The 12,675-nt window shown below is 52.5% G+C and overlaps 1 protein-coding gene across 2 annotated transcripts in view; it reads left to right on the top strand.

Moving 5' to 3' along the window:
* IL34 (interleukin 34) overlaps nucleotides 1-12,675 on the top strand; it is a 53,040-nt gene that overhangs the window by 35,875 nt on the left and 4,490 nt on the right. For both annotated transcript variants that reach the window (XM_069456348.1, XM_069456349.1), the window contains exon 2: nucleotides 7,589-7,998. In XM_069456348.1, coding sequence (XP_069312449.1) covers nucleotides 7,971-7,998 — 28 coding nt within the window. In that variant the 5' untranslated portion in view covers nucleotides 7,589-7,970. The remainder of the gene's footprint in view (nucleotides 1-7,588; nucleotides 7,999-12,675) is intronic.

Here is a 12,675-nt window from a genome sequence, read left to right as displayed (position 1 = left end):
AGAGGGGGAGCTTTCTGATGTCTCTTTCTTTTTTTTTTTTTGAGACAGAGTCTCACTCTGTTGCCCAGGCTAGAGTGCCATGGCATCAGCCCTAGCTCACAGCAACCTCAAACTCCTGGGCTCAAGCAATCCTCCTGCCTCAGACTCCTGAGTAGCTGGGACTACAGGCATGCGCCACCATGCCCGGCTAATTTTTTCTATGTATTTTTAGTCGTCCAGTTAATTTCTTTGTATTTTTAGTAGAGACAGGGGGTCTCGCTCTTGCTCAGGCTGGTCTTGAACTCCTGACCTCGAGCGATCCTCCCACCTTGGCCTCCCAGAGTGCTAGGATTACAGGCATGAGCCACCGTGCCTGGCCTTTTTTTATTTTATTTATATAATTGCTCTTTAGTTTTCTAATTTTTTATTATTTTTGTACTCACTCAAGCCTTTGAGAAGGAGGTCTCATAAGGGCACTAATCCCACTATGAGGAACCCACCCTTGTGACCTCATCTAACCCTAATTACCTCCCAGAGGTCTTTTCTGCAAATACCACCACATTAGGGGTTTAGAGCTTCAACATAGGGATTTTGGAGGGATATAAACATTCACGTAACGTGTTACAAGATGAATGAGCCCTTGGAGACATGCTAAGTAAAAGAAGCCGGTCATAAGGGATCACATACTCCGTGATGCCATTTATATGAAGTGACCAGAATAGCAAATCCATACAGACAGGAAGAATATTAGTGGTTGCCAGGGGTGGTGGGGAGAGGAAACGGGAGTGACTGCTGATGGATACAGGGTTTATTGTTGGGATGATGAAAATGTTCTGGAATTGGTTAGTGGTGATCGTCGCACAACTTTATGAGTGTACTAAAAAAACCCACTGAATTGTACACTTCAAAATGGTATATTTTATGGCAAATGAATTATATCTTAATTAAAAAAAGAAAAAAGACTTAAGAGACACATCAGTCAAGTGCACCAAAGGGGCTACATTGTCAGCTCTTAATTCAAACACAGCACCTTAAGACATTTTAAAAATAACCACAGAAAGCCAAACATGGATTCTATATTGAATTACATTAAAGAGTTATTAATTTGGGAGATGTGTCAAAGTGGCCGGTCCAGGATTTGCTTTAAAATACTCCAGGAAAAAAATTGGGAGATGGGTGAAACTGGAATGAGAGAATATTGATAATATTTTTTTTTTTTTTTTGAGACAAGGTCTTGTTCTGGTACCTGGGCTGGTGCCATCACAGCTCACTGTGGCCTCGAATTCCTGGGCTCAGGGGATCCTCCTGGCTCAGCCTCCTGGGTAGCTAGGACTTCAGGCGAGCACCACCATGCTGGCTCATTTTCCTTATTTTTTGTAGAGATATGGGGTCTTGCTATGTTGTCCTGGCTGGCCTTAAAATTCTGGTGTCCAGTGATCTTCCCACCTCAGCCTCCCATAGTGTTGGGATTACAGGCATGAGCCACTGTGCCTAGTATAATATTGATGATTTTTTGAAACTGAGTAATGGCTACATGGAGGTCCATTATACTATTCTATCTTGTTTGGGTTTAACAATTTCCATAATAAAAAGTTGCAAAAAAATAAATGATATAGCCAGAGGGAGAACAAAAGTCCTGAATTCTAGAAAGTTTATTTTCCTGCTGAACATCCTGAACTGGGCCCTAGAGCGATGACGGCACATCTTTGTCCCCAAAGGCCTTCTGACCTGGGACCGAGCATCAGTCTGAGGAGAGGAGCCGTCTGAACCACTGCCAGAAGATGCTTTGGGTTGGGTTTGATCCAGCCTCTTACGAAGCATTTTGCAGAGATGAGGCACCTTCATGCTGCATCAATTAGCTTTTGCTGCCGAACAAATCACTCCAAAACTTTGTGGCTTAAAATAAGTATCTCTCATTTCTCATTCTGTGCATGGACGGCGACTCTGGGCTGACTTGGCTGGGGCCAGCGGGTCTTGGCTGCCCTCTCGAATGTCTGTGGCCTCTGCGTCACCTCCCCTGGGCGGCTACCTGGACTATTTACCTGATGTGAAGCCTCCCTGCAGCCAGAGAGGGAAAGTCCTGATGCACAAGTGTGACTCATGGGTCAGAGCAAGTCCCATGGCCAGGCCCACACAGTCAGGGCTGGAGGGACAGACGCCTTTGCAGAAGGGACCTGTTCTGAATGGGAGCCCGTCTGACCCAGGCCCCCCCTCTGAATGAGACTGACACCTTAGGTGTGGGCAGGCGTGGTACTGTGTAATGCACGTGCACCAAGTCTGGAATCCTATTTCCACTGGTAGAGCAGGGGTGGAGGGTGTGAGATGACTCAGAAGTGTAGATCCTGGGCTAATGGCATTAACCAGAATAGAAAGTTCTTGTTTCTGCTTTTGTCTGTCTCCATTTTTCTGTGGCCTAAACTCAGCCCTGTTTTTCTTCCACCTCCTTCTTGTACAGAACGGCTGTGACTCATTCTTATAACTGCTGCTTGTTGTGCCCCACCCCCCAACAACATTCTCCAGGGGCAGAGTGGCCTGCCTCATGGGCGGGGGGTGGGGTTGGAAGGCCTGGTGACGGCCCTTGGGCCAGCTCCCTTTGCCCCCTGGGTCTCTGGGATATAAGTTTGTGAGGAATGGCTCTGAGGCCTTTTCGGCCCTGTCCTGCTTACAGGAAAGTGGTCAGCCTGGGCAGGTGTCCCCTGGGAGTCTGTCCCCTGGGATGCTTAGGTCATGTCTGGCCTCTTTGGGGAGGAGAATGTTCTGGGTGGGTGTAATAGATTGGTTGCAAAAGTGCCAATTCTGCACACCCACACACACATGCATCCATGCCCTGTGCAATGATCTTTTGCAACTCTTTGCATCAAGAAGTGGCATCTGTCTTCCCTCCACCCCGCTTGAATCTGCTTTGGCCAACAGAATGTGATGGAAGTGATGGTGTGATGATTCTGAGCCTAGGCCTTAAGAGGCCTTGACTCAGTTGCCTCATTTCTTAGAACCTGCTTCTGCTCTGAGGGCAAGCCTAGGCTAGCCTGCTGGAAGGTGAATCATCCCAGGTGTGGCCGACGTAGAGCAGCCAGCACCCTGCCAGCCCCCCAGCATGAGCGAGGCCAGCCGGGTCAGCCCAGCCCAGCGTCAGTCAGCAGGGCCCAGTCCGGATCAGCCAAGCCCCAGCCAACCTATAGTTCATGAAAAGTAATAAATGAGTGTTGTTTTCAGCCTATGTATTTTGGGGTGATTTCTTACACTGCTGATACAGTAGATGCCTGGGGTCTCTCTTGTGTGTGTCCTGAATGTGAAACTGCATCACCACCCCAGGCCTGGGCACAGGCTCTAGAGTGAACTGCCGGGATCCAGTTCGGATCCATTGCTCTGTCCCTGGGGAGATGGTCTTGGTTCTCAGGGGACAGAGGAAGAAAAAGTAGGTGGCTTTGGAAAGGAGGGGACAGTGAAGTGCCCAGGGTGAGCTGGTCCTTGCACGTGAGCTGGGTGAATAGCACAACACAGGGCTAGCACAGAAATTCCTTTTTAATTCAGTTTTTATTTTTTTAAGTCAAGGTTATATCTGTACCTGAACTAAAGAGTTAGATAGTTTGACGTGATGTTATAAACACTAGTGGGCCTCTGCCTGTTCCCTTCTCCCCAGTTCCTGCTTCCACACACAGGACTTTCAACTTAAAAAAAACAAAACAAAACAGTATATACATGTATTAATCCCTCTGAATAGCGTGTGCACCTTCTGTTGACTTCCCACCGTCCCAGGCTTAGCTCCTCATCCTCCTCCCCCCACCCACGCCCCTGCCTTCTCCTGGACCCTAGTATCCCAGTGTCCTTAAGTCATGATTTGGTGAAACTAACTTTCACTTTTTATGTGCCATTATGACTTAGAAAATGCTGTTTACCACTGAACTATGTCAAAAACGACGCCAACTTCAACTTTCTTGCACAACTTTCCCCTGCAATGAACTTCTCCATGACTGCTGTGAGCCCCAGGGAGAGCGTGGGGTGGGATGGGAGAGGCATGTTCTCAACTCTTCTCCCACCCCTGAGAGAGACAGAGATGGAGAGACAGAAACAGAGATACAAAGACAGAGAGAAACAGAGACACAGAAAGAGAGAGAGAGACAGAGGCAGATGGAGACAGAGACAGAGATAAAGGTAAAGAGACAGAGGCAGGCCCAGGCCCTCCCAGGATTGGGGAAGGCCACTCTACTGGGACAGATGGCTCACAGGCCACTGGTTAGGCCCCACGTGCTGGGGGGTGGGGGTGAGGGCTCCTGTGGCCTTGGGCCGCATCTGTGTCGGGGGGCCTCCGTGAGCTCTGGCTCCTGCATCACCAGGTGACAGTCACTTTGCGTCTTTCTTGGGCTGTCTCACGTTCCCTGTTTCAGAGGGGCCCAAGGGTGGGACCATAGATGGTGCCCAGGTTGAGGACGGTACAGGGTGGTGTGAAGGTGACTGTGACCCCGTTCTCGCTTCCTCGGCTTCTCCGTCAGGGTGTGGAGGTCCCGGATGTGCGGTGAGTTCAGTGCCGGCGCCTTCCTTGGGGGTCTCTGAGTGAGGAGGCTGCCGGGAGAGCCGGAGCTGGCAGGTGCCTGCGGGGAGGGCCGTGCCACGGGAGCCACAGCCCCATGCATGGCAGAGAGCCGAGGGACATGTGACGACAGAGACCCCCTGGCCAGGCCCCAGTGCCTGGCACGCAGAGCCCAGAGGGTCTGAAGGGCCACGGGGCACGACCGCGTTGCAGAGAGGCCCCTGAGAGACACGAACTTCCATCTGCACCAAACCCCGTGTGTGGAGGCTTATGGTGGCTTTATTCGTAATTGTCAAAGCCCAGAAAAGGGCCGGGCGCAGTGGCTCACGCCTGTAATCCTAGCACTCTGGGAGGCCAGGGCGGGAGGATCGCTCGAGGTCAGGAGTTCGAGACCAGCCTGAGCAAGAGCAAGACCCCGTCTCTACTAAAAATAGAAAGAAATGATCTGGACAGCTAAAAATATATATAGAAAAAAATTAGCCGGGCATGGTGGCGCATGCCTGTAGCCCCAGCTACTCGGGAGGCTGAGGCAGGAGGATCGCTTGAGCCCAGGAGTTTGAGGTTGCTGTGAGCTAGGCTGACACCACGGCACTCACTCTAACCTGGGCAACAGAGTGAGACTCTGTCTCAAAAAAAAAAAAAAAAAAAAGGACGAGGAACCAACTACAGTCCCCGACTTTGATTCCGAGTATGATTTTTGACTTTACGATGGTGTGAAACCATCGCTGTGTCAATGCAATTTACAGATTCAATAAATGACAGAAATACTCAACACGTTATTATAAAATAGGCTTTCTGTTAGGTGATTTTGCCCAACTGTAGGCTCATGTGAGTGTTCTAAGCCCCTATAAGCTTGGCGAGGCTGAGCTGTGACATTTGGCGGGTTAGGTGTATTCAGTGCATTTTCTTTCCTTTTTTAATAATGATTATGGGTACGTAATAGTGATGCCCTTTCAACTTTAAAGCTAAAAAGGCATTTCCGACTTACGATGGGTTTATCCTGAGCCGAGGAGAGTCTGTACTAACACGTGCACGGCGTGGCCGAGTCCCAAACGCAGCATGCGAAGCGGAAGAGCCAGACACGTGGCTACACACCATGATCGTTGTGTCCGACGTTCTGGAAAAGGCGAAAGTGCCAGACAGAAAACAAATGAGTTGCTGCCTGGGGCCGGGGGTGGGAGGAGGAGATGGCAAAGCTGCTGGAGGGAATTGTTTGGGCGGGTGGAAGCGTTTTGTGTCTTGATTACTGTAGTGATTACACAACTCGGTGAACTGGCCAAAACTCAGAATCGTACACTGCAAAAGGTGAATTTTATTGCATGTAAATTATCCCTCCATCCCTGAAAAAAGCCCTCCAAACTAATGACAACTAAAAGTTACAGTTAGGTTAGTGTTTGTAGTGGTGCAGGGTGAGATGGAGATGGGGGGAGGAGGAAGAGGAGGAGGAGGAGGAGGAAGCAGGCTGGGGCTGAGATTCAGGGTGACCCCACACAACGGGTGAGTTTGAACAACCTATATTCTCCGTATGAGGCCCTCTCTGCCTGCTGGGAACCTCTGAGGGTAAGGGCCAGTACTTCTGGTACATTCTGTGGGGACACCAGGGATGCTGCAAAGGAGAAGCCCCTGAAATCATACCTGCTCTCCTCTTGTGCCACCGACCTGTGGCCGTTTCCCCTGATCAGAGGGGAGCCAGGGATGGAATAGAGCCCGGTCGGAGACTGAATTTCAGAGCTGGCTCTGTTGCTCTCTAACTCAGGCTCATCTGACAATGGGGACAATAGCCCACGCCTCGCAGAGTTCAGTGACGGATAGATGAGATGACCTTGTGAGAGTGCTGAGCCTCATCTGGATGTCAACTTGCAGGGGTGGCTGCCAGCAGGCAGAGTTTGAATTCCTGACCCACTTCTTAGAAAGCTGTGTGATCTTGGACAGCTGTCTTAACCTTTCTGGGCCTCAATTTCCTCATTGATAAGCTGAGATTTTATGGTCCTGTAAAATTGTTGTAAGAATTCAATGACTATGAAGACCTGAGCCCTGGGCCTAGCACATAGTGAGCTCTCAGGAAGAGCTACCCCATTATCATAGGGTTGCCAAATCTAGAAAAAGAAAATGGGGGCCGGGCGAGGTGGCTCATGCCTGTAATCCTAGCACTCTGGGAGGCCGAGGCGAGCGGATTGTTTGAGCTCAGGGGTTTGAGACCAGCCTGAGCAAGAGTGAGACTCCGTCTCTACTAAAAATAGAAAGAAATTAGCTGGACAGCTAAAAATATGTATAGAAAAAATTAGCCGGGCATGGTGGTGCATGCCTGTAGTCCCAGCTACTCGGAAGGCTGAGGTAGAAGGATCGCTTAAGCCCAGGAGTTTGAGGTTGCTGTGAGCTAGGCTGATGCCACGGCACTCACTCTAGCCAGGGCAAGAGAGTGAGACTCTGTCTCAAAAAAAAAAAAAAAAAAAAGAAAAAAAAAGAAAATAGGACTCCCCATTAGTTTGGAATTGCAGATAATAATGAATACTTTTTTTGGCATAAGTATGTCCCATGCAATATTTGGGATATACTTATGCTAAAAATCATTCATGACAGTATTACACTAAAAGGAATATTGGTTGTTGATCTGAAATTCAAATTTACCCAGATGGTCAGTATCTTACCTGGCAACGCTGCTACCAGGGGAAGTGGATTGGGGGTAACAGGACTAAGTGTGCAGGGGAGCGGAGGGTGAATGATCTGCTTTTTTAAGCTCCCCTGCGGCCAGAGTCATTCATGGACTTGACCTGGAATCTCGCCTCCTAGAGGAAGCCCGGGTGACGTGGGAGCCCACACCAACCGCCTGTGCAGTCCCCGGTCCTGCTTTTGTTCAGGCCCAGGGCTGCCAGCTGGTGTCACCGTAACTCACTCCTGGCAGCTGCTGGCTGTTCTGAAGTCATTCCTCACGTGCGAGCGTGTCCCTGAGGGGCAGCCACAGGGGCAGGGTGGTCCCAAGGCCGTGGCGCGGCGAGTGCGGTGGAGCCTCCGTGCCCGAGGCTGGTGGCTGAGTGGCGGCGCGCTCTTACATAATCTCTCTCTCCTCCTCTCTCTTTCCAGAGCCAGATTTCACACCGAGCAGCTGCAGTCGGAGAAATCAGAGAAAGCGCCACCCGGCCCCAGATTCCAAGGGGCCTGCCGGGGACTGTCTCCTCCTTGGGAAGGGAGACCCCGGGTCTGCGTCTCAGACCAGCTTCTGGGCTGCCATGGGGCTCTCGGCTGCCGCCCCCCGGCTGTCCTCCGTGCTGCCAGGCAGATAAGGGCGGCCGCTGCCCCAGGAACACCTGCTCTCTTTGCTGCCCGGCGGATCCTCCGGGGCCAGCTCTTCCCCGACTTGGTGGCCACCTTTGCCGACCTGAGGCCATGTAGGTCCCGCTTGGGCCTCTGTGGACGCACCACCGGGGACAGCGCCTCTGCTCTCTGGGGACCTCAGCGCACCACCATGCCCCGGGGCTTCGCCTGGCTACGCTGTGAGTACCAGGGGGTCCCTGGGGACCTGCCCTGGAGTCCTTGGCCCAGAGCTGGGCTCTGCCGTAACCATAGCAACCAGGGCATCTTGCTGGTGAGAAGTTGAGATGCTTCCCAGCTTGACAGCGGGTGTCCCCGGGGACTCCTACAGGCACCCTCTGTCCTGTTTGCAGCGGACCCCAGGCAGGCAGGGTGTGAGGCTTGGGCTGGTGGGCACAGTCTGTGGGGTGGCTGTAGGATGAGGCAGGCATGGGGCAGGTGACATCATCACACCTTTCCTGGGTGGAGGCAGCGGTGGCCGAGAGCATTTCCAGCCTCCCTGGGTGTGGCCAGTGGGGGTGGGGCAGGGACACGTGAGGGTGCCAGGGACCCAAGACCCGCGGGAGAAGTGTGCCGGGTGCCTGGGGAAGAGGCAGCCTGCTCCCCTCTGCCCCTCCATACATAACAGAACAAAATTTAAAAGCAAAGATGACAATGTTGTCAGTAAGAAGAAAAATAAGTTGAACTGAGGACAGAAAAACAAAAGGGATCAGGAAGCCTCCGGTGCCTGCTGGGTGGGAGGCCAGACCACGATCTCTCTAGTCGCCAAGATTCGATTTAATTGACTCCAATTCAGCACATTTTTCTGGTGCCGCCCACGTGCCTGCTGGAGAGTCACTGCCATGACAACAGGGACCTTGTCTGTCTCGTGCCTCTGTCTCCACTGCCTGGCACGGAGCTGAGCACTCTGGGGCTGCTGGAGGTCAGGCTTTGAGCCTACAAGGGTCTTGGAGAAGAGTGGGGTCTACCCTGGCCCTCGTGACACAGCGTCAGGACATTCGGGACGGGCGGGAGGACTCAGCTGGACCCAGAGTTCCAGAAGCGTCCAGGTCGTGAGCAGGGGCAGCGCGTTGGGTGAGGTGCTACTGGAAATGGCCTCGCTGGCAGGACAGTGTCACAGTGTCCACCATGCAGGGACACTGGGGTGGTGTGGACGGTGATCCAGGCAGGGGAACGCTGTGGGTGAAGGCTCAGCCTGGGACCGTGAGTGACGGGGCTGCGGAGCTGGTTTGGGGCCCAGGTGGCTGAGGGCCCTGAAAGCCAGGCAGGGAGTGTGGCCTCCTCGCAACGGGGCGCCCTGGAGGGTTACAGAGCGGGGGTGGGCCTGGGGATTGGGGTTGCTCTGCGTTTGAAGATCAATCTGGCGGTGCCTGTAGGACTTGCTGTTGCCACTGTCTGGGCAATTCCGGAGGTGGCGGGAGAGCGAAAGGGGGAGGTGGGGCAGGAAACTCCAGGAGGCAGATCTGAGGACCCGGCCGGACTGGCGGGGTGTCGGGGGTGTGGGGCGGTGGGTGGATGGGCCTGAGGACCGTCTCCCACAGTTCTGGAGAGCAAGTGTGAACCCTGAGCGTTCGCAGGGCCACGCTCCCTCCGAAAGGCTCTAGAGGAGGAGCCTTCCTGGTCTCTCCCCGCCCCGGTGGCTGCGGGCATTCCTTGGCTCGTGGCAGCATCGCTCGGCTCCGCCTCTGCCTTCACGTGCCTTTCACTCTGTCCCTGTGCCCTCTCCTCTTCTTACAAGGACACAAGTCACTGGACCTGGGGCCTTCCCTAAATCCAGGATGACCTTGAGATCGCTTAATTTCGTAGGCAAGGACCGTGTTTCCAAACCAGGTCACACTCCGAGGTTCCGGGTGAATGTGGATTTGGGGGCAGGGAATGCTATTCCACCCACCACACAGGCTCAGAGTTGGTCCCTAGGGGTGGGGCTGTCAAGCCTCATTGCTCACCGTACAAAGGGTCGTCTCAGGGAGGGGGCTGATTCCCCCGCCGCCCGCTCCAGGCCAGGGAGCCAGGCAGGGGGCTCACACTGACCTCTCTTCAGCTTCCTCTTCCGGCTTCCGGGTCCTTCCCCCTGGAGGGGAGGGGACAGGGCGGCCTCCTGACCAGGGTAAGGGGTTGCACTGGCTGTGGGGCTCCTGGGGTGCAGAGACTGCCGGGGAGAGTGGCCTTGAGATTAGCTAAAGCCTCTGCTGTCCCTGCCTGGTCCCCTGTTTCTCCGGGTAGAGGCAGCAGAGAAGGACTTAAAATTGGAAACAGTGGTCGGCTGCAGACTTAGAGGAAGGCTGCCCGGTTTGGAGAAAGGCAGATGTCTATGGACAGGGTTTGTGAGGTGGCCGTGTGTCCCCCCGTGTCAGGCTGAGAGGCTCGATGTCACTGCAAGACATAATCCCTTCCCTGAGGGCCCCAGACCAGGACACGGAAGGGCGGCTGGTGTAGGACTGGGGTGAGGAGTGGGCAGCCGGTGGCGATGGCCACATGAGACGGAAGACCCGGCGTGGACAGAGATGCTGATTTTTAAAGAAAGTATGAAATTGGATTTTTATGTGAAATCCTTGTGCCCTAGAGGTAGCTCTTGCTTGGGACACCAGCTTACAACTGTTGCTCTAGAATCCATGGTCTGCACGTGTGGTTCCCGGCCAGCAGCAAGAGCTTCTCACTGGGAACTTGCTAGAAAGGCAGGTTCTCTGGCCCCGACCCAGATGACCTGTGCTTACCCTCCCTGGGGATTCCGATGTCTGGTCCCCCTTGTGCTGCTTGAGGCAAGTCCCCAAACGCACATGGGAAGTGTCGGGGAGCTGGACCATGATATGGGTAACCGTGTTGTGGAGTCACACGCCAAGGTCAAGGTAGTGCACGAACTGGGCCCGTGGTGCTGGAGACAGATTGGTGGGGGCTGGCGTAGGCGGGGGAGACCCTGGGGCGGGGGGCACAGAGTCCTGGTGGGACTTTGGCAGAGGTCTGCCCTGGGAGAGGGCACCGGGTGGGGCAGGGTGGGAGTCGGGACCCTGGAGGCAGGAATGATCTTGAGCTGCGGGGCGGGGGCCAAGCTGGGAGGGTTTACGACTCAGACCAGGCAGAAAACGAGCAGATCTTGAAGGGGGGGGGTGGGGCAAACACCGGTTCAGTTTGTGTTTATCTGTTCCTTTGGCCCAATACCGTGTCAGGCATGTGGGAAGACGGGGGGGGGGGGAGGAAGTACAAGATGATCAAAAACTTACAAGTTTGCAAAAAAAATGTGGTTGTCAGAGTTCTACGGGGCAGAAGGGCTGCTGCCCCCACAGGACTGAGGACCCAATTAGACCCGAGGATCTGAGTCAAGTGAGGGGTCCCGTGGAAGGAAGAGCTGGGCCCCAGGATGGGACAGGGCAGGGCGGGGCTGGAGAAGGCGGTGGGGAACAGGTGGTGTGGCCTCGGCCCACGGGGCTGTAAAGGACAAAAGTCTTCTAGGTGCCAGGAAGTGAGTAGGGAAAGTCCGATCCGTAATTCCTGCCAACCAGGGTGGCTCCAGGAGGGTGACTCAGCCTGCTTGGCTATTTTGCATTAAAAAAAAATCCGGATAAATGGATAATTACTGCTTTTGACTACAGCAATAAATACAGATTATAGAACATAAAAAATATCCTAGAAATGTAAAGAAAAATAGTTTTTAAACTCTCCCGTAGTGATTTAGCACATTTCTTTCCACCATGTTTTCCAAGCACACATGTATAACCAAAACTAAAATCATGCTATGTTCACAGAGAGTGCTGAATCATGCTTTTAAACTTCACTAAGCATATCCTATTTTTCTCATCACGTAAACACATCTTTGACAAGTGATTTTTATTGTCTATATTTATTATTATGGACCGTCTAGGCCATTTACAGATTTTCACTATTAGAAAATAATGCTTCAGAGTTGATATTTTTTTTTTTTTTTTTTTTGAGGCAGACTCCCGCTCTATCACCTTGGCTAGAGTGCTGTGGCATCAGCTTAGCTCACAGCAACCTCAAACTCCTGGGCTCAAGCAATCCTTCTGCCTCAGCCTCCCGAGTAGCTGGGACTGCAAGCATGTGACACCATGCCTGGCTAATTTTTTCTATATATTTTTAGTTGTCCAGATAATTTCTTTCTTTTTTTTAGTAGAGACAGGGTCTCGCTCTTGCTCAGGCTGGTCTCGAACTCGTGAGCTCAAATGGTCCACCCGCCTCGGCCTCCCAGAGTGCTAGGATTACAGGCGTGAGCCACCGCGCCCGGCCTGCAGAGTCAATCTTTGCCTACACATTTATTGGTTCTCTCTCTCTCTCTCTCTCTCTCTTTTTTTCCTTCTCATTTATTCCTAGAAGTGAGTTTAGTGGGTCAAAGGGTGTGGGCATTTTTAAGGCTTAGTGATTGGAAGGGTGTGGACATTATTAAGTAGTCCATTAATAACAAAAATTGCCAAATTGCTTTCTAGGATGAGAGCATCTGCCTCACTGCTTTGCCAGTGTAATTAAAACAAAATCAGCAGGGCGTGGTGGCGCATGCCTGTAGTCCCAGCTGCTGGGGAGGTCAAGGTGTGAGGATCGCTTGAGCTCAGGAGTTTGAGGTCAGCCTGGGCAACATAGCAGGACCCCATCTCTGTAAAACACCCGAGTGTGCGCACGCGTGCATGCACACACACACACACACACACACACAGACACACACCCCTTTCCATTTGGATAGATGAAAAACGGCATCTGACTGTTGTGATGTGAATGTCTTAATCTTATTAGTGAGGTTGATTTTTTTGGATACGTCCCTGATCCATTATGTTTTGTTCTTTCTGCTCTGACGGACTTGACTCTTACTCATACTTGTTGTAAATTCTCAGATTTGTTAAGTCTGTTCAGCCTTG

Source organism: Eulemur rufifrons, chromosome 23 (genome assembly GCF_041146395.1).
Source record: "Eulemur rufifrons isolate Redbay chromosome 23, OSU_ERuf_1, whole genome shotgun sequence".
In the NCBI taxonomy this organism is placed as follows: domain Eukaryota; kingdom Metazoa; phylum Chordata; class Mammalia; order Primates; family Lemuridae; genus Eulemur; species Eulemur rufifrons.
The sequence above is the reverse complement of the archived record's forward strand: the minus strand, read 5'-3'. Positions and strand labels throughout refer to the sequence as shown.